The sequence below is a fragment of the Prunus mume genome, linkage group LG2 (assembly GCF_029339155.1).
Source record: "Prunus mume cultivar Tortuosa linkage group LG2, ASM2933915v1, whole genome shotgun sequence".
Lineage (NCBI taxonomy): Eukaryota > Viridiplantae > Streptophyta > Magnoliopsida > Rosales > Rosaceae > Prunus > Prunus mume.
Genome location: NC_142699.1, coordinates 29,995,447 through 30,022,634, shown reverse-complemented (window position 1 = coordinate 30,022,634; position 27,188 = coordinate 29,995,447). Strand labels below are relative to the sequence as shown.

At 35.6% G+C, this 27,188-nt stretch overlaps 4 protein-coding genes across 8 annotated transcripts; 3 read left to right on the top strand and 1 right to left on the bottom strand.

Annotated features, from left to right (window-relative positions):
- Positions 1 to 770: 770 nt before the first annotated feature.
- On the top strand, positions 771 to 12,428 carry LOC103323709 (cycloartenol synthase). The gene is made up of 18 exons (XM_008225716.2): positions 771 to 1,270; positions 3,141 to 3,326; positions 3,494 to 3,583; positions 3,674 to 3,868; positions 4,004 to 4,088; positions 4,664 to 4,830; positions 5,555 to 5,743; positions 6,444 to 6,557; positions 6,991 to 7,113; positions 7,216 to 7,338; positions 7,414 to 7,512; positions 8,474 to 8,530; positions 9,086 to 9,132; positions 9,237 to 9,380; positions 9,583 to 9,759; positions 10,275 to 10,355; positions 11,162 to 11,245; positions 12,147 to 12,428. The coding sequence occupies exons 1-16, from the start codon at positions 1,073 to 1,075 to the stop codon at positions 10,312 to 10,314; spliced, it is 2,034 nt and encodes a 677-aa protein (XP_008223938.2). The 5' UTR covers positions 771 to 1,072; the 3' UTR covers positions 10,315 to 10,355; positions 11,162 to 11,245; positions 12,147 to 12,428.
- LOC148920014 (cycloartenol synthase 2-like) lies at positions 9,705 to 12,428 on the top strand. Its single transcript, XM_089046161.1, has 4 exons — positions 9,705 to 9,759; positions 10,275 to 10,355; positions 11,162 to 11,245; positions 12,147 to 12,428. The coding sequence occupies exons 2-4, from the start codon at positions 10,329 to 10,331 to the stop codon at positions 12,258 to 12,260; spliced, it is 225 nt and encodes a 74-aa protein (XP_088902287.1). The 5' UTR covers positions 9,705 to 9,759; positions 10,275 to 10,328; the 3' UTR covers positions 12,261 to 12,428.
- An 881-nt stretch (positions 12,429 to 13,309) lies between these two features.
- LOC103323708 (ARM repeat superfamily protein) lies at positions 13,310 to 19,636 on the top strand. Of its 4 annotated transcripts, none has more exons than XM_008225715.2 (9): positions 13,310 to 13,442; positions 13,609 to 13,740; positions 14,229 to 15,024; positions 15,584 to 15,778; positions 15,868 to 15,970; positions 16,851 to 17,509; positions 18,084 to 18,791; positions 19,149 to 19,314; positions 19,441 to 19,636. In XM_008225715.2, the coding sequence occupies exons 3-9, from the start codon at positions 14,374 to 14,376 to the stop codon at positions 19,443 to 19,445; spliced, it is 2,487 nt and encodes an 828-aa protein (XP_008223937.2). In that variant the 5' UTR covers positions 13,310 to 13,442; positions 13,609 to 13,740; positions 14,229 to 14,373; the 3' UTR covers positions 19,446 to 19,636. The 4 variants fall into 4 exon arrangements, with proteins under 4 accessions (XP_008223937.2, XP_088902285.1, XP_088902286.1 ...); XM_089046160.1 differs by having other exon boundaries at positions 13,361 to 13,500; XM_089046159.1 differs by lacking the exon at positions 19,441 to 19,636 and having other exon boundaries at positions 19,149 to 19,328.
- Positions 19,637 to 21,146: 1,510 nt separating this feature from the next.
- On the bottom strand, positions 21,147 to 26,541 carry LOC103323707 (Protein kinase superfamily protein). 2 transcript variants are annotated; one of them, XM_008225714.3, is made up of 6 exons: positions 25,921 to 26,541; positions 24,793 to 25,094; positions 23,517 to 23,652; positions 22,589 to 22,725; positions 22,169 to 22,292; positions 21,147 to 21,899 (listed from the first exon to the last, which is right to left on the bottom strand). In XM_008225714.3, the coding sequence occupies exons 1-6, from the start codon at positions 25,982 to 25,984 to the stop codon at positions 21,370 to 21,372; spliced, it is 1,293 nt and encodes a 430-aa protein (XP_008223936.2). In that variant the 5' UTR covers positions 25,985 to 26,541; the 3' UTR covers positions 21,147 to 21,369. The 2 variants fall into 2 exon arrangements, with proteins under 2 accessions (XP_008223936.2, XP_008223935.2); XM_008225713.3 differs by having other exon boundaries at positions 25,909 to 26,444.
- Positions 26,542 to 27,188: the final 647 nt, after the last annotated feature.

The window sequence follows — 27,188 nt, the reverse complement described above, 5'->3', positions numbered from 1 at the left end:
ATATCGGAGAAGATTGATTTTTTTGTTTGTGTTGGGTTGCCATGGGTGGGTGTTGAGGGAAGGTTGGGATGGGGGAGAGTGGTAGGTTCTTCTGGGTTGGTATTTTATTTTTTTATTTTTTATTATAATCAATTTTAAAGATTTAAAATTAATTTTGAAAAATATATAATTTTTTATTATTTATTTGTCCACCTGTAAGTCCACCTCATTAAAAAATGGAACTCACATTCGCCACGTAGGCAGATAACGGATTCTTGACGATCTCGCTAACGAAGGGCAATTTAGATTTTCCGTGACATTGAGCATGTACTCGTAGATATTCCCAAAATCGGGTATGAACTCTTAAATGACCCTATAAGTTGGGGGGTTTAGTGTAATTTACCCAAAATTTAATAAAACAATTCTGCAAATGGTAGCAAAACAAACTGAGGAGTATGGTGAGCCACGAGTTAATGGTCATGTACATCACATTCTAGAACATGGAACTTTATGCATCTAGAAGGTCACATTATTGTAATTGAAATTATTAATTATTAATTTAAAATTTAAATGCTTTAGTGAGGTCATCCCCTAACCATTTCAATCACAAATTGTTTTCTAGAAGACCTCAATTTTAAAAACACACAATTGCTAAAAATAATGCCTATTCGGTGGCATGGGGAAAATACAAAAAATCCAAAAGCAGCCAAAACAATCACGGTGTGTTTGTCTACCATTCTCTCTCATCACCCCTGTGAATCCAAATTGTTTAAATTTCTCAACTGCCACCTGCCTCATCCAGAGTCCCATCTACACTTCTCTCACTCATTCGTAGTAAGCAAGACAGAGAGGAGAGAGAGAGCTCTGCATTTTTCAGCGGCTTTCTATCTGTCTCCTCTCTACCAGTGCAAATATTTGACTGATAATCGAAATCTGTAACCTTTCGTTTTCGCTTTCGCTTCACAGATCTTAAACTCCCAAAAAGCAAACTACTTTTGCTATTGTATCGGTTGTAATTGTTTTCTTTTCGTTAAAGTTCGCTCATTTTCTGGCATTTTGGTTTTCTCGGGAACCAAACAGAAGAACCCAGAAAATGTGGAAGCTGAAAATTGCGGAGGGAGGGAGCCCGTGGCTGCGCACACTCAACAATCATGTGGGCAGGCAAGTGTGGGAGTTTGATCCCAAGCTTGGCACCCCCGAAGAGCTCCTCGAGATCGAGAAAGCTCGCGAGCACTTTCACAACAATCGGTTCGTTAAGAAACACAGCTCCGATCTGTTCATGCGCATGCAGGTAATTATTTACTCTGTGTGTTTAAATGCGTTATTGATTTGATGAAAATGAAAGCTCTGCTGCTGGTTTTGAGAGTGCTTACGTGAACTTTAAGTAATATGGTTTTCATTTGTGGATCTTGTGCTTTCTTGAAGACTTGAATATGAATATGAATTTTATATTTTGATATTATATTTTAGAGTTGAAGTTGACCCCAGAAAGACCTGGTTTGACTAAGTCATCAATGGGTTAGTGCGGAATTGCGTGGTGGTGTGAATTGTGAAATCATGATGGAGAAAGGGAAGTTCTTGAGTGTTTATGAATTTGGGGGATGGAAAACTAATTGATAGCAGCTTGTTTGCGTCACTTTGAGTCTTCTGGAAGAGTTCCTAAATATGCTCTCTTTTGTCTCCCTTGGATGAGATTTCTAAGCAAATGGGGATTTGTCTTTAGTATTAACCTTTTGACAATCTCCTTGTTGGTTCCAATTTCAGAAGATGTCACAAAATGTAAGAGTCAATGATAGCTGCCTCTGAGGATAAAAAACTAGGATACTGCTACTTTTATCGTTGAATATTTACATGTGATTTTTGGTTTCTGAATGATTTTTAAACGCCTATCTACTGTTTCCGGCTTAATTGTCATGTTGGTTGGATGCTGCTGATTCCTTTGCCAATCTCTTTTTTAAATACTTTTTTTATTATCATTGTAATCCCGGACAACCCTTCACTCCACATCATTTTAGTGCCATTTCTTTTGAAATTTCATTGAACAAAGTACTCCGCTTTTAAAATTCCAAAGCTGCCAACTTGAACAAGTATAAGTCAGTATGCAACTAGATATAAAATTGTATCACTAAATTAAGCTAAAGGAGCAGTAAACACTTTGCACAATATTGTTATATTCATCTACTTTGTAGTCAATGATAAATCTTGTAAACGATTGACCTTTTATTTCTTTTCATTTTAAATGTTAAGGGGAAAAGTGTGTAAGAATACTCATTGGAAGTATTCCTGAAAATACGTCAGGCCTTTCAGTTCTCCTAAAATTTGGATTATTCTGACTGTTTAATGGACTGATAGAGGTGATATTGTAATGACTAAGGTTCTAAGGTTAGTGAATATGCAATCTTAATCCTTCACCTATGCATTTATCCAAAAAAGAACATCTTAGTGTTTTGTCTCCCCAGGTTTCCACTTCTTGGTATGATTGTAAAAAATTCTTTTTTGTGGGTTCCATCTAGAGAGTTGTTGAGTTTGAACAGCACTCTGAAAGGCTTTCCCTTTGACATATTGTCCAATATTATTTGAAGAATAATCATAGTTCTAATTTTCTAATAATAGAATTTAAGGTTTCTTACAAAAAAATGATTCTAGAATTTCGTATGCCTTCCATATTTGGAATGGTGGCGAAGATTTTATGATTTGCTACTGTAGTCATCCAGAATATCAAGATGCTCCTTGAATTTATTTTTTTATTTTATTTTTTGTGTGAAAATCATCCTAAAATCTCTCAACTGGAAAAGGATAGACCATCAGTGATTATATTATCTGTTTTGAGGAAAAGCAGATGAAAGAGGATCATTCAAAATATCGATTGTTCTACATGTTATCATTACCGTTTCAGATAAAGTTGCTTGTTTCTTTACATTTCCCTGTCACTGGAACAATCAGTCAGACTGTGAATCAATTGTTAGCTAATGTTTAATGGTTTTAATATAATAGTTTTAAGGGAGAATGATCATATAATAGTTTTTTTTATCTCTGCTCTTTGGGGAATGGTGAATGAGCCTGTCAATGCTCAAACATTAGTCTTCTATAAAGTTAATTTCATATAATATATAAATGTTATCACTTATTATAACAATTTATCTTTCCTCACTGAAAAATAGTTATCCAAGGAGAACCCAGGTCATGCTGTTTTACCCCAGATCAAAGTAAAAGACACAGAAGATGTGACCGGGGAGACAGTGACAAATATATTAAGAAGGGCTATAAATTTCCATTCAAGTCTTCAAGCCCATGATGGACATTGGCCCGGGGACTATGGTGGCCCTATGTTTCTACTGCCTGGCCTGGTAAGTGCTGATGCTGCCGCCAATAGCAACTGTATGTTGTGGAAAATATTCCAGCTATTCCCGAAATGGGTGGATTGTATTTTAAATCAATTGTCTCAGCCTTCAAGAACATAAAAGTGCACTGCAAACATTTTAATTCTGGACACTTCTTCCCATCAAATGATCAGGTAATTACTTTATCTATCACTGGGGCATTGAATGCAGTCTTATCAGATGAGCATAAGAAGGAGATTTGTCGATACCTTTACAATCATCAGGTACGCATCAATTTAGATTGTGGGATATATTTTTGTAGAGCTTCTGCACATGGGACCAAAATTTGTTAATTTAGAGATGTTTAATTGCAGAACAAAGATGGTGGGTGGGGCTTACACATTGAGGGCCCAAGTACTATGTTTGGTAGTGTCTTGACTTATGTTACTTTAAGGTTGCTTGGTGAAGGAGCTAAAGATGGACAAGGAGCGATGGAGAGTGGGCGTAAATGGATTCTGGACCATGGTGGTGCTACTGCAATTACATCGTGGGGGAAAATGTGGTTATCAGTTCAGAACTTAACCTTCATCTTGTTGGTCTAACTGACCTTCACATTTGATTACTAGTTTATGTTGGAATGAGTTCTATATATCCACAATCTAGTCCATTTGTTTATTTGTTGTGGTATTGGTGGTCTGTAATAGGTACTGGGAGCATTTGAATGGTCTGGCAATAATCCCCTGCCCCCTGAGATATGGCTTCTTCCGTACATGCTGCCTATCCATCCAGGTTCTTGCCATTTATGCATTCTATGTGGATGAGTGTATTTCCTGTATGCATGCTGTGATTTTGGAGAATAAGTGATTTTCTTCTTATAAAAAAGAACAGGTGTTTCTGTAATTTTGTCTGACGTGGCTGATAGTAACTTGTAATATACTATCAGCTAAGGTGATCAACATAGTTTGGGTGTTCATATTAATTCGATAGCCTGCATTTTATGCTTCACACTGAACCTTTTTTTAAATCATATTTAATGCTGAAAGATCAAGCTCTGGATTATTTTTTTAGCATCTTCCACATGATATGGCATTCCTATTCTGCTAACCATGAACAAAATATGCTGTATTCTAGTGGATTTTTTGTTCCCTTCTTAAAATTGTGCTCTTTGTCCTACAAGTGAGACTTCGAATACTATCGTTCTCAACTAGTATGTTTATAGTTTTGTTATAGTGAAGTTTCAGCTGTGCAATGGTGAATTTTGTCTATAAGTTCAAATAAAGGTTTCTTGTGGCATACATGAACTATTGTTTTGATCTTCCAATAAATCCGCTAGTGGAGGAATTGATTTTCTTTTTACTCTGCAGGAAGGATGTGGTGTCACTGCCGAATGGTTTATTTGCCAATGTCTTACTTATATGGAAAGAGGTTTGTTGGCCCAATCACACCAACAGTCTTGTCTTTGAGGAAAGAGCTTTTCAATGCTCCCTATCATGAAATAGATTGGAATGTGGCTCGCAACCAATGTGCAAAGGTTGGTCAAAGTGATTGTGATTAAAAAAAAAAAGTGTTGAGTATTAAATCTTCTTCAACAACTTGACTGAAGTGTTAGTATTTACTAATGTTTTGTCTATCATTTTCTGTTTATTCCTAATGTTTATATATATATATATATATATATATATATATATATATATATATATATCTGAGGATCCTCAAATAAGCTTATTTGAGGACACCTGTAACTCGGATTGTATTTCACTAATCCAAACCGTCTATTTTGTAGATACATATTCAAAGATCATCTCTACAAAAATCACTTGAATCCGATATCTTTTGACCATGCAATTGAGTTATTGAAATTTTAGTATTTTCTTGAAGCACCATGTTCATTGATTTTGTAGGACATAATTGGATGTTTTCCGATTTGTCTAATTTTTGTAAGGATGATCTATGAATGAAGACCTAAAAATAGATGGTTTTGATCATTGGAAAAAATTGTAGTACATCCTCAAATAAATTATTTGAGGATCCTCAATAGAAGCTGTATATATATCTGGTTCCTATAAAAAAGGAAAAAGAAAGATACATCGATGAACAAAATTCAGTGAATGTGTTTGAGATACCTTAATGGATTACAGTTGGCAGATTGCATATCTGTACTGTTCCGTCAATTGGTATACTGTCAAGTATCTGTCTCTACTTTCACATTGATCCTGATTTTTCTAATAAGAAAACTCGTTTCTTTATTTTTGCAGGAAGATTTGTACTACCCACACCCCTTTGTACAGGATATACTTTGGTCCTCTCTCCATATGGCTGTTGAACCAATCTTAATGCGTTGGCCTGGAAAGAAGTTGAGAGAAAAAGCTCTTAAAACTGCAATTGAGCACATACATTATGAAGATGAGAATACTCGTTATATTTGCATTGGGCCTGTGAATAAGGTATGTATCCAAGCGGTTCAGCGGTACACACACTTGTGTGTTAAACTTTCTGTCTGTTAAGCAGAGTAAAGATAATATTTTAATGCTGTGACTTATACTATATTTTGAAGGGATGATGGAGAGTGGGAAGGAGAAAACAGGTAGTAGACATGGGAATGATAGAAAGTGAGAAGGATACAAGTTTCTCTGCTTCTTGTTTGGTAGAAAGGAAGGAGAGAGGAAGGACAGTTTGATATAAAAGATTATATTTTGCCCTTTATTAGGAAGAATATTGTAGTATTCTATAAGGAATTTTATAACAATTTGTATAGATTTCTTCCAATTATACCATGAGCGCATAGGTTTTGGTGGGTCTGCAGTGGCTTTTCATCCACCCTATTTTCCTTTCTCCTGACCCATATCTTTACCAAATGAAGGATCTCCTATCTTTCCATCCCTTTATCCCTCCCACTTTCTGGCGTACCAAACTTGGTGATAATTGTGAGACTTTTATTGAAGTTTATTTATTAGTTAGGTTCTTATATGCTTTCACTGATCTTTGATCAATCTGATCCTTTTCTGGATGACTTTTTTAACTGTGTTTTAGTTGTTCACTTATGTTTTTATTGATGTTCATGTTTTGGTAACCAGTACTATTGAACCCCTTCCTTTCACATATTTCTATTTGGCAATTACAGTTTGAGGTTGTTGTGGATTGCAGGTGTTGAATATGCTTTGTTGTTGGGTAGAAGATCCAAATTCAGAGGCTTTTAAGTTGCATCTTCCAAGAATCTATGATTATCTATGGATTGCTGAGGATGGCATGAAAATGCAGGTCTGTATACTACCATCTTACCTTGAACTGTTTTTAATAATTCTTCCATGTTTCTGGTTTGGTGAATGTGACGTTACAGCTTTTAGAATGCTTATTGAAAAACATTACTACATAACTCCCAGTGCTAGTTGTATTCAGCAGTCACCAATAATATGATATGGTAATTTCCCTTTCCACAAAAATACATGTGATCAAGTTTAATACAATTTCTAGGTAGGTGAACAAGCTTTTGAAGTTTTTATAGCTGCTGTGATTTATTCAACTATCCAGATGCTTGATTTGCTGTGCTTACCAAGACAGACACATTCGAAAGTGTTAATACCCTCTAACTGCGAATAAGTTCAGTTATGCAGATTTGTTTTACAGCACTTAATGAGACAACATTTGTTAATGAGTTTTCTGTTGAGCATCCTGATTTTATGACTCACTGCAGGGGTACAATGGAAGCCAGTTATGGGACACTGCTTTTGCCGTTCAAGCAATTATCTCAACCAACCTTGTAGAAGAATTTGGTTCAACTCTAAGAAAGGGACATAAATTCATCAAGGATTCACAGGTGGCGTTTCCATGTGTATCAGAAATCATTGTGCTTCTTAATACTGTTATATTTTAATGGCCCCGCTGTTTCCCTAATTGACTGTTTTTATTTTTGATTAAGGTTCTAGAAAATTGCCCAGGTGATCTTGACTTTTGGTATCGCCACATTTCAAAGGGTGCTTGGCCTTTTTCTACTGCTGATCATGGATGGCCCATCTCAGACTGCACCGCAGAAGGATTGAAAGTGAGTGTTGACCAAATTGAACACGATGCATTTGTTTATTCCTTGTTCACCATTTCTAAGCCTTTCTTTTTTCAGGCTGTTCTATCATTGTCAAAAATTCCATCGGAAATTGTTGGTGAACCACTAGATGCAAAGCGGTTATTTGATTCTGTCAATGTCGTACTCTCATTGCAGGTTAGCTGAGACCATTATAGTCTGAAGTAGATATGTGCATTAATTTTCTACCCCCCATAACATCACCAAGAACTACTTATTTATGCACTGAAGGGTGTCTTTAGAAGCGGTAAAAATGCAGCTTGCATGTGACTATAAATATGTGATAAAGTGACATTTATTTATAAGGTGATTACAGTCCTAGAACAATAAACTTTTCAAACTTCACAAGAACCAATTTTATTAATATTGTCTAGGATTTTTGACTGTTGCAGTTGTATTGACATTTATCTTTTCTAATAAATGCCTCTTTTGAAGATCATCAACATTAACAACCACAAAAGAATGGTAAGTTGCACCAGTCCTCATCTAAGGTTAACCTAGAGTACAGGATCTCTATTATTAATCCATTAAGCTTTCTATCAGAGGCTTCACTCCCGTCCTCTGCTAGATTTATCTATCACTTAGATTAAATACCCCATCAAATGTATCAACGATGTCAAGATCATCATCATCAGCAGCAGCATTTTGTAGTACCTATTTTAAATTGATATCCTAGGTTGCACCTACCTTGAACCTTACCTGTATTTTTTTAACCATTTTTTATGCCTAAGCTGATGGATACAGAGAACTCTGATTTCTGTATGTATATATACCCTTATTTACAAAAATCTAAAGAGGGATGGAACTTCATACGAATCTAATTCACTTAAAATTCTGGTGTGGAGGGTGAGTTGTGATGATTTAAAGGTGAAATAAATAAAGCATATACTGCGACATAGTATATGTGACAATGCCTTTTTTATTTGGACCTATTATTGCATTACAATCTGAACTGTGTTGATTGATCATGATGCTTCTTTCTTTCCCTGTCTACAGATTTCTAATTAATGCTCTTCTTTGCTTTCTCCGTAACAACTGATCTATAACCCGAAAGAATTTTTTTAATCACTGATAGCTATCTATTATAATGTGATTGCAGAATAGTGATGGTGGCTTTGCAACATACGAACTTACAAGATCCTATAGGTGGTTAGAGGTAGACTCTCCATTATCATTCACTTTTCTTCATTTTATTTTGGTGGATTCTGCTCAAGTCCATGATCTAGTAATATGACTGCCATCTAATAATCTCCTCCGTCTAGTAAGTGTTAGAATTTCTGTAGTGCACCTTAAAAGGACCTCATTACTCTATATGTCCAATTCTGTTTGGTGATTGCACATCATCAAAGCCCTTACGCGAGATATCCTAAGATTCCTGTTTAAGGGCATCTTCATTCTCCTGTTGTTTATTAACTCAAGATAGTGAAAACCACTTGAACAATGGAAAATGTATAAGAAAATTTTACCATCGAGATGTAGATCGCGTTCTCATAATTCGTTTTATGGAAAAATGATCATTTCTTCTCTAGTAAATTTTACTTCAAACTTGGAAAAAGTCACCATTGCATGTGATGACTCATATAATGATTTAAAGTTGATGCCCTTCTTTTGGCCCAAATGTAGAATCTGTCGCAATAATCTATGCTTTTCACCATTACCTCTTGAGATCAGGGGGACCTAATATTTTTCACTGTTTCTTCTCTTTTTCCAGTTGATCAACCCTGCTGAAACCTTTGGTGACATTGTTATCGATTATCCGTAAGATATCAGCACCTTGAACTGCGTCAGTTTCCATCATTTTTGTTTTTTTTGTTTTTCAAATTACTTAATTAGTAATTAGTACTTTCTACATGTCTCTGTAGTTATGTCGAATGTACCTCAGCTGCTATTCAAGCTCTGGCATCATTTAAGAAACTATATCCTGGTCATCGGAGCGAAGAAATTGAGCGTTGCATCAAAAGAGCTGTTGAGTTTATTGAAAAGATACAAGAATCTGATGGTTCATGGTTTGCCCCTGTTTACCACTATATAAGCTCTTTCTAGCTGCTTTCTTATTCTCTGATCTATATGTTTTTAAGAATTTGCTCAATCAATGCATGTACACTTTTTAAGTGTAACACAATTTATGATTCCCTGTTTGTTGCTTCTACAAAAAACTTCAATGTTCTCAGTTTGATCGCACCTTTTATTTCTAAAATTGCTAAACAGGTATGGTTCATGGGGGGTTTGCTTCACTTATGGTACATGGTTTGGGGTAAAGGGTTGGTCGCTGCTGGAAGGAACTATAACAATAGCTCTAGCATTCGTAAAGCTTGTGATTTTCTGCTATCAAAACAGCTTGCTTCTGGTGGCTGGGCCGAGAGTTATCTATCATGTCAAAACAAGGTAAGTCTGTTGATTTTAATTGTTTCTTAGTTATCAAATAAATGCACATATTTTTCTATAAATTATCAAGTGGTTCATCAATGCTGATATAGAACAAGATATGTGTTTGCATGTGTGTCTCTGTATTTATATATTGGATCTAAATGAAGCTTCTATTTCCTTATCATCAATGTAAGGTTATATGGCCATGAAAACCTGTGACAGTCTTGAGTCTTTAGTTTTTTCTTTTAGTAAAGCTCTCAGACAGTGATTTGATAGAGAACTGGTTAACAAGGTGTAGAATATTTGTAACGTTTGTTTTTGAAAATGCACTATCTTTATACTTTTATTTCATAGTGTACCTAATATGTTGATGCGTTTGCCAAAAAAAGACTCTTGAAGAGATTGTAACTTTGCTAGTAATGGGATGGTTCTTGACTGAGGTGACTATTAAATTGGTTCTAGGTTAAAATTTTATTGTGATAGTTTTTGTGATTCTTGTCTTCTAAAGTTCTTCTTTTCACTTTTCTGGACAGGTGTACACAAATCTTGAGGGTGATAGGTCTCATGTGGTAAATACTGGATGGGCCATGTTGGCTCTTATTGACGCTGGGCAGGTATGCATGTAGTTTTACCAAATACGTTTCATGTACATGTGTGTGTTTTTATTCAACTTATTCTCATGTCGCAACAATTGTTTTGGGTTTTTATTTTTATTTTTATTTTTTTTATTTTTATTTTTTTATTTTTTATTTTAATATTGGATAAGAACAAGTAGTTTTATTAATATGAGCTAATCATCAAAACACTAAAGTAGACGAGCAGTGTAGTCCGCCAAATACACAAACAAAGCCTCTACTGCCCAAACACTCAGTACAACACCAGAATTTTACAGACAACACAAGTCTTAGTTCTAAGTTCTAACAATTTAGGACCCCCTTAAGAAAAAAAGGTGAAGTCTCTCTGTTCATCAGACATTGAATCCGGCAGAAACACACAAAATCTGGCCCTCTCCAAGCCTCTACTGCCCAAACACTCAGTACAACACCAGAATTTTACAGACAACACAAGTCTTAGTTCTAAGTTCTAACAATTTAGGACCCCCTTAAGAAAAAAAGGTGAAGTCTCTCTGTTCATCAGACATTGAATCCGGCAGAAACACACAAAATCTGGCCCTCTCCCACTAGAGATCTTCATCCTCTGCATTTTTCGATAAAAGTTCTGCCATTCCTCTCCAACCAAACAATTCCATAACTGCCAAGACACAACTCCAAAAAACTCGACCCTTTTTCCCTCCAGATCCACATACTTCCCATTTGTTCGTTTTCTGATGCTGATAGGGATTTTTGTACACTGCTTTCCTTGGTGTTATTCCTAGTGTTTGCATTTTTGCTGATTGTGGTAGTCTTTTTTATTGGAGAAGGCTGAGAGAGATCCAACACCGTTGCACCATGCGGCAAGACGTTTGATAAATTCTCAAATGGAGAACGGGGATTTTCCTCAAGAGGTACTTCATTGTTTGTTACAGTACTATTTAAAATGCATAACCTGAGAACAAGTGCTCTAAGTTTCTACCATTTTGCATGATTCTTGTCTTTTTGGGTTTCTAGTGAATATTGCATTGAACAACAAGATCTCTTCATGTTAGGATATGAACATATGATATTGATAAGATAGTTATTTGTATTATAAATTGAACAAACTTTTTTGGGAAAATTATGAATACATTGTATTAATGCCTCCTAATAATGGCACACTTTTGTATGGAAAATTGTGTTGTTTTGCTCTGAGCTTTAGCTTGACACGTTTTTTGGATGGAAGAAAATTCATTGTGCTTTTGGTTGATTTAAAATGTATAAAGAAAAGCATGCAGAAGATAACAAGAAACCATGCCAAGCCAGGAGATGTGCAACATGGTGGTTTTAGAATTATATGGATATTTCTCATCATTTTAATTCTTCTTAATGTTGAACAAAGTTTTGGATGTTGATTTATGTGGAGGAATTTTGACTAATCAATAGGAGAAAGTTGATTGAATTTTAGTGAATTAAATTTAGGTAAGGCTGAGAGGTATGATTAAGTCTTTCTCTGTTGGTATCATGTAAAAGTATTTGCTGTATAGTAATTGAAATCCCTAATTAAAAGGGTCAAGAAATAAGGGAACTCAAACCTTGAAACATTAACCTTAGGGACAGCATTAATAAATCCCTTTTACTATCAAGGTGTTGTTGGATGTTCTGCCAAAATGAAATTAATGCTAGCTTCTAATCTCAATAAATTGTTTTCTTAAATTTTGATGTCATTTCCGAAACATTAATATGGGGTCTATTAGTGCAATGATGATTTAATTTTACTGTCACCTGTTGAAGACGCGTTTAATTGTTTTCCTTTGACTATTTTTTTTACAGGAAATCATGGGTGTCTTCAACCGGAACTGTATGATCACGTATGCCGCATACCGGAACATATTCCCTATATGGGCATTGGGAGAATACCGCTGCCGGGTGTTGCAGGCTTCATGAGCTAACCTTGCCATTAATTTGTATAACATTCTCTCATGCAAGTTAATGTATTTCAAATTCAACCACCTTTTTTTGTCAACTAAACATCGCAAAGTAATGAGTTCTAGAGCCTAAAAAAATTTCATAAAAGGAAATAAATCATAACAAATTCCAGGTGATTGTGTATCATAGTGGTATCTCGTATGGTAATTTTGAAGTTACTTGGCTGAGGCACAGCTTTTACCCATCTAACACTCAGTGAGGCATACTCATTAACTTGCATGAGGAATCAACAAATCTTGTTTAGTACTTATGGGAGAGAAATATAGTGCACAATTGTAAAATAAAATTTATGCATTCAATATTCTCTCTAATAGCCCTTTCATTGTATTTGCCTTGGGCGAGGGTTTATTGGAAGTTAAAATAGATTTTAGGGCCCGTTTGAATTGAGGAATTTGGAGAAGTCCTGTTTGGGACTACTTTAGTAAACCCAAATCCACTTTAAATTTGAAATATTTGGATTAAGGTATTTGAAAGGAAGTATTTGGATTTTACAATAATGCTAAATTTTCTATTAAAAAATTGCAAACATAAGATTGAATGTATTTGAAAAAAAAAAAAAAAAGTAAATTTAGGTTTTAGGCAAAAAAAAATTTTAGATGTAATAAATTTGAAATAATAATGCTAAATTTGCTATTAAAAAGAAATAGATAAATAAATTAAGGATAAGAGAAAATAAATTTGATAAATAAATTTTTACTAAACAAAGTTAAATAGTTAAATTGAAATTGAACTTCTTCCAAGAGAAATTCTTGTATCGATAAACATCAACTTCTATTATAACAGGTGAACGAGTTATACCACATTATAGTACTCCTTGTTTGACAACATTTTCACATTCTCAAATTATCATTCCACATTTGAAATTAGTAATTTATGGTTTTTAAAAGCATTATTATGCTCTTCAGTTAAGGTTAAGGAGATCAGGAGTTGCATGTGGGCTCCACGTGCCCAAGCTGCAATTATTGGTTAAAACAAAACCCAAGCTCCAATCGAAACGCTCCCTTTCTAAATTTGAAAACCCAGCACTGAGCGCGAAATTTGAAGCCCAGGCCATCATCATTTCAAAAAACAAAAAACCAAGAAAAAAACTCTCTCTCTCTCTCTCTCTCTCTCTCTCTCTCTCTCTCTCTCATTTGAAGGGTAAAATTTTCTCGAACTCCGTCCCAGAAGAAACGCTCCCTGAGATTCGTTCTTTTGAGTATTTTATTAATTCCTTTGTTTATATTCTAAGTTTCATTAATCTCCAAGGCATTCTTTGAAATTTTGTTCCTTAATCTCTCTCTACATTTTATTTTCCGTTTGGCAGCCGAGAAAGCGCCGGAAAAATAAAAGAAAATGGGAGAAGATGAAGCTTTGATACTGCGTTCTGAAATAACAATGCAAAACTCTCCTTTTTGGCCCCGGGGTAATTCTACTCGGGAACTGACAGAGACTCTGTGTAAGTGCTTGCTCTAAGACTTTTAGGGTTTAAATCTTAGTTGTTTCATAATTTGTTTAGAGTTCCGTGAATGCTTTAAAAAAATAACATTTAGGATTTAGCTTGATGCTCAAAACACTGATTCTAGAAACATTGAGTAATAAATAGTGGGAATGTTTTGAATTTCTTACCTCTTTTATGTGGTACGTGGGTTTTCTTAAAAAGTTCAAAAAAAGGCTCAAACTTTGAACCACATGATTGATTGTACTACCTTTCTTTTGTTGGTCCTAAACTGTCCAACATCTATGCTTGAAGTTTCAACTTGTTTCGCCTTTTTTTCTTAATTAAAATAGACTTTTGAGAAGAAAAAGAAAAGAAAAGAAGAAATTGAATGAAGCAATATCGGGTTTCATTTGATTGGTTACTACTTGGTTTCAGTTCATCATGGTATAAGAAATGAATAATGTTTAGTTTGCTTTGTTTAACTCCTGTCTACTTTGACTTTGCAGGATTTCAATATTTTGAAAATAAAACCAAGTATTTTCCACTGGTATATTTAAGTTGTGACGTCTTTTATACCCATCAGCAATCCCAACTTTGAAGGGAATTAATCTTGTATAGTTAGGACTTGCGTATTTCTTGCTACTATTCAAGATGAAGAGACATGCACACGTTAAAGGGAGGGGACCCACAAGAGTCAATACGCAACAGGTGGTTTTTGAGTTAAAACACAAGGTGGTTTGTGCACTGAACAAGCTTGCTGATCGAGATACTTACCAAATAGGCGTTGAGGAACTTGAGAAGATGGCTGAGTGCTTAACCCCAGAAGGGATTGCTCCATTTCTGTCTTGTATTTTGGATACAGATTCAGAACAAAAGAGTGCAGTTCGAAAGGAATGTATTAGACTGGTTGGTACATTAGTGAGATTTCATGAGGGGCTTGTTGGGCTGCATCTTGGTAAGATGGTTGCCAGCATTGTTAAGCGACTAAAGGACCCAGACTCTGTTGTGAGAGATGCATGTGTGGAGACTGTTGGTGTTTTGGCTTCAAAATTGAGTAATGATACAGGTGAGGGTGATGGAGTCTTTGTTGTCTTAGTAAGGCCACTTTTCGAAGCTCTGGGTGAACAAAACAGGCAGATGCAGTCGGGTTCAGCATTGTGTTTAGCTAGGGTCATTGACAATAGTCATGATCCACCAGTTTCAATTCTGCAGCGTATGTTGAACCGAACAATAAAGTTGTTAAAAAATCCACATTTCATGGCGAAGCCAGCAATTATTGAATTGAACAGAAGTATTATCCAGGTGAGTTCTTAAGCAAACATAAGTTGTTCATGATATTATTGATTGTCTTTTATGATTCTGGTATTGCAAATTTTGTTTTTCCAAATGCTGTATGAAGAAATGTTAATTGATTTCTATCTGCAAATCTTACGAGTTATTGTTCACATAATCAGGAGAGGTTTTTAATGTTGAGTTTACAATCTATACCAATGAAAGCAATTTAAGATGACAGCTCCTTTAATCATCACAGTTTGATGTATTTGCATGAATAGCATTAGTTTGCTTACTTATTTGTGTGCAAAAGAATCTTCTTTGAATCTCTGTTTTCACATTATTATTAGAATTTGTAAAACATGCTATATGGTGTTCCCTCTCAATCATAGTACAGTGTGTTTTTTCAATTAATCAGTGAATGGGATGGGATAGTGCCGTTGGCTACTACACTTCTAAACAACCTACTTTGATACTTCACATGCTTGTGTTTATTTTATTTTACTGTATATTTTTGTAGCACCTATACTTTTTGTACTTTGTGTGGTAGAAATGTTTTTTTGGTGCAAAATTTGATTATCTGTTCTAGGCAGGGGGTGCTCCAACACAAAATATTCTCTCTGCTGCAATGGCTAGCATTCAAGAATCTCTCAAGAGTAATGACTGGACAACACGCAAAGCTGCATGCATAGCGTTAGGGGAAATAGCTTCAGGTGGTGGATCCTTCTTGGGCTCTTTTAAGGCTTCCTGCATTCGTTCGCTTGAATCTTGTCGCTTTGACAAGGTTAGTGTTAATTAAAGATCTACACTCAGAGAATCTTCTTTCATGCAGATGATTAAACTAGATCTGTTTGGTGCTTCTTTTGTTTCTAGGTGAAACCAGTTAGGGATACGGTCCTGCAGGCTCTACAGTGCTGGAAAAGTCTTCCAGGATCAGATACTCCTGAACCTTCAGAAGCTGGATCTTCAATAAAAGGTTTACTGACTGGTTGGCCAGTATCTGTATATGTGTGTTCAGATTGGTTTTACTTGCTGCATTTTACTTCAATTTTATCTTGTGTGCTGGATGCTCGCATAAACATCTAAATCCATAGTTGGTTTTACTTGTTTTCTGGTACTTTGTGTTGCCTCTGGATGCTTCTAAGAAGATTCGGAAGCTAGTGCAGTTCAATCGGATTTGGACATTTTGTGATGCATCTTGAATCCTACAATGACTAGCGTAGTTGTGCAGTTTTATTAACCTAGTAAAGGAAACTATTCTATTATCTGGAATTCAATAAAATTCCTTGAGAATAGTTCCTGTATATTACATGAAATGAAAACTTTAACTTTATGTAAGGAGTTTATGAAGTGTTTAACCTGAAAGTCCAAATATGAACTTGACTTGTAGCTGATTTTATTTATCTTACTTGGTTTTGATGATTAAGGTCTAGTTGAACCCATGCTTAAAATATACATGCTCCTAAACTCCCCTTCAAATGTTGGTGTACTTTTGGAGGAACAGGTTTAATAGGTGAAAGCAGTCTTGTTTGACAATGTTCTACATCTTTCATCATATGAACTTATTAATATTCCTCTGATGAGTTACTTTAGCTTCTGATGCATTGTGGATAAAGAGATCGTCTTTCATCATGATATCTTTTGTGTTATACTGCTTCCTCAATTATGTTTTCTCCTCATTTTTCTTTTATGATAGGGGAGCCGAAGCCTAATTCCTCATGTATATTACTAGTGCATAGAAAGCCTGCTTTGATTGATAAGAAAATATCTTCTTCTTTTTTTCTTTTTAGTTCTGGAATGTTTCTTGACTTAATGCGCTTTGCTTGTTCTCATAATGCTTTACCAATTTTGTTCAGAGAATTTCTGTGGAGGTGACTACAGTGATATCACTAGTGCTAGTGAATCTGGACGGAAGGATATCACACTCAAGAAAGCTGTTACTGGCTCAACTAAGAGCAGGATTCCTTTGTCTATGAAAAAAACATGTCCAAGTTATGTGGAAAATCATCAACGTTCCAATGAAGATGATTGGCATATTGAAATTGCAGTTCCAAAAACCCACAATGCTTCTTTGTCCGAATTTAACAATGAAGAATCTGAGGGTAGCTCGATTACAAAGACTTTAGAACGGACAAGCACAGATTTTACAAGCACACAGGACATTGGATATGAATATGTGCCTATGGATGAAAAGCAAGAGTGTTCATCTGGGTCCAATCTTGTCACAGATGACCTTGAGGCGAAGTTTGTTACAGGTTCTCATAGCAGTGATAAAGGTGGTTTGCAGAAGCCAGTAGGAAGAAATCAGCGATTTGCAGCTGAAGATATTAGTAGTGAGAAACAGATGTACTCTGAAAGGATACATGACCGTAGAAGTCTTGATTCAACCGTGACAGAATCTGGTTCCCATTCTCCACATGGATGCTGTTCACAAATGGCAAATGAAGTGGTTTGCATTAGAAAACAACTAGTGGAGATTGAAACCAAACAGTCCAACTTAGTGGATCTTTTACAGGTACATATATTGATATTTTCGGACAAGATATGTGTTAGTTGCTTCACCATTTGTTTAACTCTTAGATAAACGTTTTGATATGCTGTTCTATGCAAAAACCTTGAGTGCCATCTGTAAGATTTTTTGAACTTTATATGAACGACAATCAATTGATAACACTGCATTTGTTGCTAAATCATCAAGAAAGAGTAGGCATGCCATTCAGTTTCCAGGTACAAAAGTTTTAAGTTCTGGAGTCACTGTATCCTTTCATATCAGATTTTTTTTTTAATCCTGAACGTCTGAAAGTAATTGTTAGCATTGCATCTTGTGTCATCTCAGTTCCATTTTTTTCCTTCTCCAATTCTTGAGGTAAACTTGTAGTTGACCGTCTTGGCTAAGGTCTAATTACTAAACCCTATTGTTGTAAACACTGCCTAGAGGTCCTACCTGACATTTTGGGCAGTCTAATTGTATTTGAAATATATGGTCATTCTGTCATATATTGCCTAGAAATCAGAATATCTTTTTTCCCCATACATCGTTAATTACTGTGAACCCTGTAATTTAGCTCTTGTATTGAACTCTTTCACAGGTCTTTACGTCTGGCATAATGGATAGCTTGTCTATGTTACAAACAAGGGTGGTAGGTCTAGAACATGTTGTAGATGGATTAGCTCAGAACTTTGTACACAGGGGAGAGCATTCCAATTTAGCAACCTCCAAACTCATGAAACAAAGCCAACCTGTGCATTCTCCAAGACTCTCCACAAGCACTCCTAGGCCATCTATAGATGTGCGCAACAGACAGCCCTCGTTGTTGTCAATGAAACATTCTGATATTTGGGAGGAAAACACATTTGGCAGGAGCCAAGCGAATAGTTCCGCAAAACAAAGTACAGAGACATGGAGCAATACTAAGGTGAAGCTTACCAGGAATCCTACTGGGAAAGACATTCGAAAAATTCCTGGGCAGGGAACACAAAGGATGGGTAATAGTCAAACAAGGACTGATGCTATGTTTTCTTCAGCTTCTAGTACTAAACTGAGACAAAATGTGGTAGAAAGTAAGAATAGCCTCTGGAAACAAGTGAAAGGTTTTCTATGTGAAGGGGACCTAGACTCTGCATATGTGGAAGCTCTTTGTTCTGGTGATGAAATTGTTCTGGTTGAGCTTCTTGATGGAACTGGTCCGGTTCTAGAATGTTTGTCTCCTAAAACTGCCAGCGGTGTTCTGAGCATTTTAGCGTCTTATCTCCTAGAACAAAGGTTTATCAATACCATAATTCCTTGGTTGCAGCAGGCAAGTGCTTTTATACATGATTAATACATCGTAACTTCTATTATGAACAAATTGAGTGCCAATATGTCTACATTCTTTCCATACATTATAGTAGCATAGAATTATATTTTAAGAACTATGTCCATAACTATAGAGCAGCCTTGCTGCAGAACTTCTAGATCTTCACTTTAGTTCATATTATGCACTGTCATGTTATACAACTGAAACTTGAATTTGTTAAAATGATTCAAACTTACTAAGAAACAACCAATGGGGCTTTTCTTCCACCTATGTTAGCCATTTCAAAATTTTGTTGCATAGAAACCAATATGTGTTCCAGAGCAAAATGATAACACATGGTCATTTTCACTCATTTAGATTGCTGACTTGAGCACCACTCATGGACCAAATTACCTTGGTCTGTCTGCAAAAGCAAAGCAAGAATTCTTGTCTTCTATCCAGGAAGCTGTGAACATGGAATTTTCGAATCCTTCAGAGAGAAGATCGGTTACTCAATTAGCTGTGAAGTTGCATCATTTATGGGGTAAGGCTACTTAACATATCTCTGTTATCATATACATGCTCCTTGTCCAACACTCAAATTTTTAGTACAGTTTATAAATTTTCCGTTCAAAGGCGTGTCACTAACGACAATCTTCTGCTTCTGTAGGATAATGCTCCTGATAGTCAGATAATAAACCAAGGTTATGATGTTATGGTGCTTGCAGATTCCACTCATTGTGTAAGATACTTTAGTACTGGTAGTACAATTTCAGTCAGAAATTCATTTTCCTGTTGTATGTAATGTAATGTGCACATCCATCTCTCCATCTTGTATTGAAAACCAAGAGTTTTTCCGTTTTCAACAGTATGGGAGTTCCCATTTTCAGCATACTATGTTGAAAGGGTTTTTTTTTTTCTTTTCTAATTTTATTATTATTATCAAATCTTTTAATTTTTTGGTCTGGTTTTGTTTAATAGCAAAAAGGGAAGTTGCTCCTACAAATTCATCTGAGAGCATAGATTTGATACAATAGAATTTTAAAGTTTAAACTATTATGCATCCTAGTGCAATTATATTCCCAAAACACTACTAAAATTGTTTTTTTTTTTTGCCTGGAAAAACTTATGTACTAGAAGTTAATATTATTTCTTTTAATATATAATTTTTTTTTTTTGGAAAGATCTTCAATATATCATAAAGAAAGAGAGCCATTCAATTTAAAAATATCAAAGAGTAACAACAAACTTCAAATATTAAAACTCTGAAGAAATTGGACTTTATGAGTACATGCTCAAACTTCCGGATTTCTTCTTCCCCCACCCAATTTCTGCAAATTCCAGGATAGCTTGCTCTGTTTTGGTCTTGGCAGCAACATATGAAGTTCCAAATATTTTAAGAGACCTATGAAATTCAATATCACTCCATGAGCTCTCATCCACCAAGTATTGGCTGCTGCCACTGTAAGCCACAGTTGATGCACTAGAAGTGTACACAACCCTCTTCATAGTCTTGGAATTTAGGCAGGCTTTCAATATGCCTAGGGCTCCTTGGACAGCCTTTTTGGTCACTGCTTCTTCATCAAGTTCTTTGGTAGGCATGGGGTGAGCAACATGGAAGACCCCTATGCATCCTTCAATTGCTTCATTGAACCAAGCCCACGAAATCTGGGTGGTGGGGGAAGAAATCGGGAGAGAGAATCTGGGTAAGGTTTTTATTTTTATTTTTTATTTTTAAATTTAATATGTTTAAAATAATTTAAAAATAAATTTTTTATTAATTTTTGCCCACGTGAAACCCACAAATGCCACGTCAACATTTAATAGATTAACTAACAGTTTAACTAATAGATGAGGTAAATTATAGGATTTCCGGGAGTTTGAGCATGTACTCGTAAATGTCTCTAAAATTGAGTATGAATTTAAAAATAACCCTATAGTTTGAGGGATTTTATGTAGTTTGTCCTTTAATTTATGAAAATGATTGCCCATTTCTAATTTTTTTAAGCATAATTTCCTTACGGGCCTTTTTATCGCCTTGGGTGATAACTCAGTAATTATTATTATCTTATATATAAGAAAAGGTTTAAGAGGTGGAAAAGCATAGCGCAAGTTGCAGAATGTTTTCATACATGGGCTTAGCCAGCCAAGTTGACTAGAGTAGATGTACTCTCCACTTTGCACCCGAATTTGAATCCCTCTCCATAATTTAGATTTGATTAAAGTAGGATATCATTTGTATAAAAAAGAAAATGCTAGAATTTTTGTTGACCAGAATAAAAAGCGATGGAATATTTTACCACACTGTAGGGTAAGGAACTACCGTTCTGTCCTGAATTTTAATGACAAAACAAACTATAAAAAAATATTTAAGAATGAGAGGAGAATGCTGAAGGCCTTTCTTCAGATGCTATGCTAAAATCACAACGTACAAGGTAGCGCATACAATAGAGTGTTAGAAAATGAATTACAAATTATAAATCACAAATTTGACCCAGCGGGAACATGAATTTAACTCAAAAACACTAAATGGATAGACCAGTTGATATTATCTTGTACATTTTCAACCTCCATCCATTAGCTGGTACAAGTTTAAAAGCTACTTTTCATGCGACACAAAATTTGGAGACAAGTTATTACGATCGAAATCATTCATAGGCTCACTCTTGCTCCTTCCATTTCCCGGATTGCTCCTATGCTCCTCTCCTCCCCTTTCACCGTCTCTTCTGTTCTGGCTTCTCTTCTTAGCAGGACTTGCAATTGTTCCCTTGGGAGCCTCATAAAGAGTTACAGCACCATCTCCGCTTTGAAGTTCGTGGTTTCCTGATGACTGAAGAGTCTCGAGGATGTCAACCACCTGGCTCATAAGGGGCCTCCCTTTTGGGTTTTGGCTAAGGCATTGATATGCCAACTGGGCCACCTTCATTGCAGTTTTAAATGAGTACTGCCCTTCCAACCTAGGGTCTACAATCCTCAGAAGCTTCTTGTTGTGGTTCAAGAGTGGACGAGCCCACTCAACCAGGTTGTGTTCTCGGCTGGGCCTGCTCTTATCCATTGCTCTTCGTCCAATGAGCAGCTCAAGTAGCACCACTCCAAATCCATAAACATCACTTCGAGCAGTTAGATGCCCTGTTTGGATCAACTTAATACTCAGTGATGGATTACTAAGGTCTAACCTACCAATCTATGATGTAAACATTGCCAATAATGAGAAAGGAATTATACAAAATTACTTTAGGTGCACTGCTATTGAAAAACCAAGTTGATATATGATTAATAAACATCAAAATAATCTCTTCGCTTGGCAACAGAAAGCATTTGTCAATCTGTATCAAGGAAAAAGAAAAAGCATAACGTTTTATGATATGACTCGGCGACGTAGTTATGAAACAACTCACCAGTCATTACATACTCAGGTGCAGCATATCCATATGTGCCCATCACTCTTGTTGAAACATGGGTTTGGTCTCCCATAGGCCCTTCCTTTGCAAGGCCGAAGTCCGAAAGCTTTGCATTAAAGTCCTGCATGTTATCGTTAGATTTTCAGCTACATAAACCAACCTAACTTCCCCAGAAGTAATCACTCATATGCCAGAACATACAAATTTCATTAAAAAAAATACCAATATTTGTTTTCCAGAAATGGACAAAGAATCCTGACAAGAAGCATTTGTGTATACTTCATCTTCTGGTTCGGGTTTCATTTGTGAAATTAGACTTCTGAAATATTTGAATTTTTTTTTTCTGACAGCACCTCCAATAAGATGCTCAATGGTAATAAGTGCTATATAAAAGATAACAAAAAGAAGACAACTAACCCCATCCAACAAAATATTTGATGTCTTAAAGTCACGGTAAATTATTGGTCGCTCTGCACCATGAAGAAAAGCAAGCCCTTTTGCAGCATCTAAAGCAATCTTCATTCTTCTTGACCATGTAAGCGTACAGCCCACTCCTACCACCCAAAATAAAAGAAATGATTACGGTGTTAACCAAAAGAGGCACAATGTTTTTGATGTGTCAAAAGTATCCACCAGAACACTCAATTGAATGCTGTTGCAATAGACTGTTGATGGATCAATATGCAGTTTGGGGAAGTTTAATATCTGCATACAGTCTACATGTACACTTCCTGCAGGCATATATTTTATATAAACAATGGTCCATAACATTTCAGATGATTAAGATGAACAACTAGAAGAAATGCTTGTTCGTATCTAATAAAAGTCAAATTTCCAGACATAAGTGTTAAGTTTCTAAGTATTCTAAACTGTAACACATTTTTACACTGATAAATGCAGTTTACTTGTACATTTGTCCAAAAATAAGTAAAATCACATGCATCCAAAAATAAGTAAAATCACATGCATAGTTGAGTACTTTATTTCACCTTCACTTGACCACCTTCTTGTTTATTATTAGAAAGACAGTTTTCATAAGAACTTGAAAAGCCTTCAAACCCTATACATAGCTAGGAAAATCTTGGGAGAAAAAGAAAAAGAAAAAGAAAATTTCGCTCTGGACTGTATATAACAATCAAAGTCAAGCTAGATGAATTGCTTTTAACATTCTTGAGATTAAAAGTGCAAGGGGATGATAAACAATAAAAATAGAATTCGTAATACTTTGACTCCATCATCCATTATTGCAATAAATGGCATTAATCTAAAAGTCCCATAAATTGGCTTCACCTAAAACATCATTTTCTTGACATCCCATATATTTCTGATGGCATAAAACACTTACTGCGAAATAGATGTTTTTCCAGGCTGCCACTTGCCATGTATTCGTAGACCAGTAGCCGGTGCTCATCCTCACAGCAGTAGCCAATCAGCTTCACAAGATTAGGGTGACTAAGCTGACCTAGATAGTTAACTTCTGCCTGCAAGAAAAATAATGCATGACAAAAGGATACAAATTAATCTCCACTATACATGCAAACACCCCGGAAGAAGGCTTAGTTTATTAGCAAATTAAAAAGGAAAACAAAGTAATCTGATGATAAATTATGCCAAATGCCACCGATTGGACATGGTTTTCCAGTTTGGTGAACTAGGAATTGTTGAGAGACAACACCTGTTTAAGCAAGAAACACCATCTACCATACATGTTAGATCAATGTCTTACTGTCCATGTCAGTTATCAATTTATCATTGCTAAAACAGAAGTTACAGTATTCATTTCTAAATCCCATAGGCCATGATTTTCCATTTTTGTTTCTCTTCCAGAAGATCCTTGATATAGGAAATTAAAAATCAACTTCGCACTTCAAATCTGTCCTTTGATTTTGGCTCCTAATTACCAATACACTATTCATTATAAAATGTTGCACCACACACATATGCCGTTGACTTTTGATGTCTCCAAAAGGAATTTTAATGAATAATGGATTCTAAACGATGCTGGACTAAATTCGATTAAGAAATCTATCATTTAATTTTTCCCCTAATCACCACTGAAAAACATGCTGCACTGAATACATGCATTCCACTTTTGATGTCTCCAAAAGGAATGTTAATGAATATCTAATTCTAAAAGCTACTAAAACACTAGTGTATGTATTCTACCATGACCATAAAAGGAGAGAAGGAAAGAAAAAAAGGGACAGCTTGGGGAAATGTCTATTTGCAATGCAACTTGTATGAATGCTACGGTAAGTAACAAGATAGCCCTCATTACTTTCCAAAGGCATCAACAGTTGAGAGATAGTTAAGCTATTTCTGATGGAGCTTCTTCATAAGTCAAGAACAGTATAAAAAACTGTCTTGCACAGCAAGAGACAACATAAAATATGGAATGGATTTACCAAAGCTTTCAATCTAACAGACCATTCTGCCAGCAGTATCAGAATGTATTCATCATCAACATTGGGCAGAATCGGCACTAGAACCTCCCTCTACTATGTTCTGATTACAACAATTTATCTTCTTTATCATAATGGAGTAAAGTATACAAATTGAATATAGTAAAGCCTCATTTCTAAGAAAATAAATAAGATAAAAGGGAAAGATAAGTCAAATACCAGCCATTCCCTATCACCTTGGTACCCTTCTCGATTAAGCTCCTTGATGGCAACTTGTGTGGTCTTGTAACCTGTCCTCACGGTGTCATCAACAACTCCTTTATATACAACTCCAAACCCACCCTCACCAAGAATTAGCTCTGGCCGGAAACGTTTTGTGGCCAAACTCATCTCATCATAAGTAAAGATGCTGACATTGATATATCCGGGACTTTGCCGTAGGTCCTTGACATTCTTGGAAGCCAAAGGAGTGTTGATTGCACTTTTATCGGGAGGTGGACATGCAGCAGAGCCATGTCCTACTGCATAAATTTTTTCAAAAGAAAAAGAGAAAAGTTATGTTATCATTTAACCATTACTTCCAAAAATGCTCCCATCACTAATTTTTAAAATTAGCCACTAGCCTACCATAGAAAGAATAGGTTTCTTGCTGGTTGCTTCTCAACCATACTCTCATGAAAATTCATTATAATAACCGGGTATTCAGCAACCACAACACACCATTTAAAAAGTTGAAAATATGGAAACTGAAGAACAGAAACATATTGGCGGCAATAAATGCATAGAATGCTATAAAATAACTGTCATAAACATTCAAAAATATCATAACTATATTTAAGAAGTACAAAAGAAATTCAACAACCTCCTAATTTCATGTATCAAAACTTAATGCCTTCGGAAGCACACCAGTAAGAAAAGAAAAAAAATGTACTCCAACATCAAAGATGTCCACCAAAAAAAAAAACTGTGTGGCCCACATTTACTCGCATATACAAACTCCAATAAATGCTTCAAATCCAGTCACCTGGTTAGAAAATGTGACAAATGACAAAAGGTAAAAACTGAAAACTTTGATTTTTCACAAGATATGATGCAAGAACACCCAATTTTTTCCCTTCCCCCATAACTGTGCATAATTTCCATTGTGGTCATACATTTAGAAGGAAACCAACATAAGATCACAAATTTTATTAATCGAAATAAAAGGTCCCAAAACTCCAAATGCATTCAAAGCTAATAAGAAACATTAGATACAGATTAATGATTACCCATTTTAATAATTTATTTGATAGGAAATTAATGCATAATTAAATGTGAAGCAAAATATATTCATACATGATATAATACCTGGTGGGCTCGTCTGATTACAATTGGAATGCTGCTGCTTTTCAGAACTGAAGCAAATCCCCATGAATCTGAAAACAAACCCGTATCCGCACCCGAATCCGGCTTTACATTTCAACCACTTCCTCCAACTTTTATCATTGACAACTGACACGCTTAATGACCCACATGCATTTCTATTGTGGGTTCATCGCAATTGTCAATGCGGGGTTGGTGGCTTGGTATTCGGGTCCGGATTCGATCTGGGTCGGAGCAAAGATGTGAACTTCCGATGTGGGTCGCCGGGAAATGGAGGAAAATTTTCGTGTATCTGTTTTTGTTTCGTTTTGGGCTACCAGAAAGCCACTCAAAGTTAGAATAAAAGAGAAGATAAATAAAGGGAAGAGAGAGAAAGTAGTAAAATGGAGAGAAGGTAAGTTATTTTTCGAAGAGAGAGAGAGAGATTTCGTCCAGTTATTTGGTTAAGGTTGAGGGCATTGGGGCGAAGAAAGCGCCAAACCAGACGTAACCCAAAACCTTCTTGGCTCAATCTTCAAATCCAATGGCTTCTTTGGTCTTTGCTTTCCTTTCTCAGAAATCTCTGTGTGCCTTGCTCTGTTTCCGCTAAAAGAAATCTTGAAAGTTGGGATTTTTTGTTTTTTGAGGGGTTTTATTGGTTGTGTCAAATTGTCAATCAAAATTCAAAGAGGGAATTACGAGTATTTTTGGTCTTTTGGTACGTTTTTGTGTCAACTTGCATACTCTATCATTCTATTATTTTTGCCAAGTCTCTGTCAGACCAAACAAGGAACTAGGCTCGTTGAAAATACACTATTTTTTTTCGTTTCGGTGTCGAAAAAAAACTATTTTTTATTTTTGGTGTGGAAAAGAGGCACAAATTTTATTTACTTTTAGTCTTGAGAAAGACACTAATTTTAAACAACACACACTGAACGCAATAATGTTTCTTTTTTTCAAAGACTTCATAGTCCTCAAAGTCTAAACCACTATGACCAAAACAAAAAAAAAAAAGTCTAAACCACAATTACCAAAAGACTTCCCAAAAAAAAAAAAAAAATAGTCGGATCAGCTACCATGTCACTTTCCTTGTTTTTGGACTCTAGTGTTCGTTTAGCATATTCCTTTTTACCTTGTTCGTTACATCTAATTGGAGACAACTTGTCATTGTCTATTGGACATCTAGACCCCACAATGATAATTGCTAAATCTACTAAATTTGTATACTAAAGTAATGTGACACCGCACAATCATAGTTTCTAAGCTTACTTAAT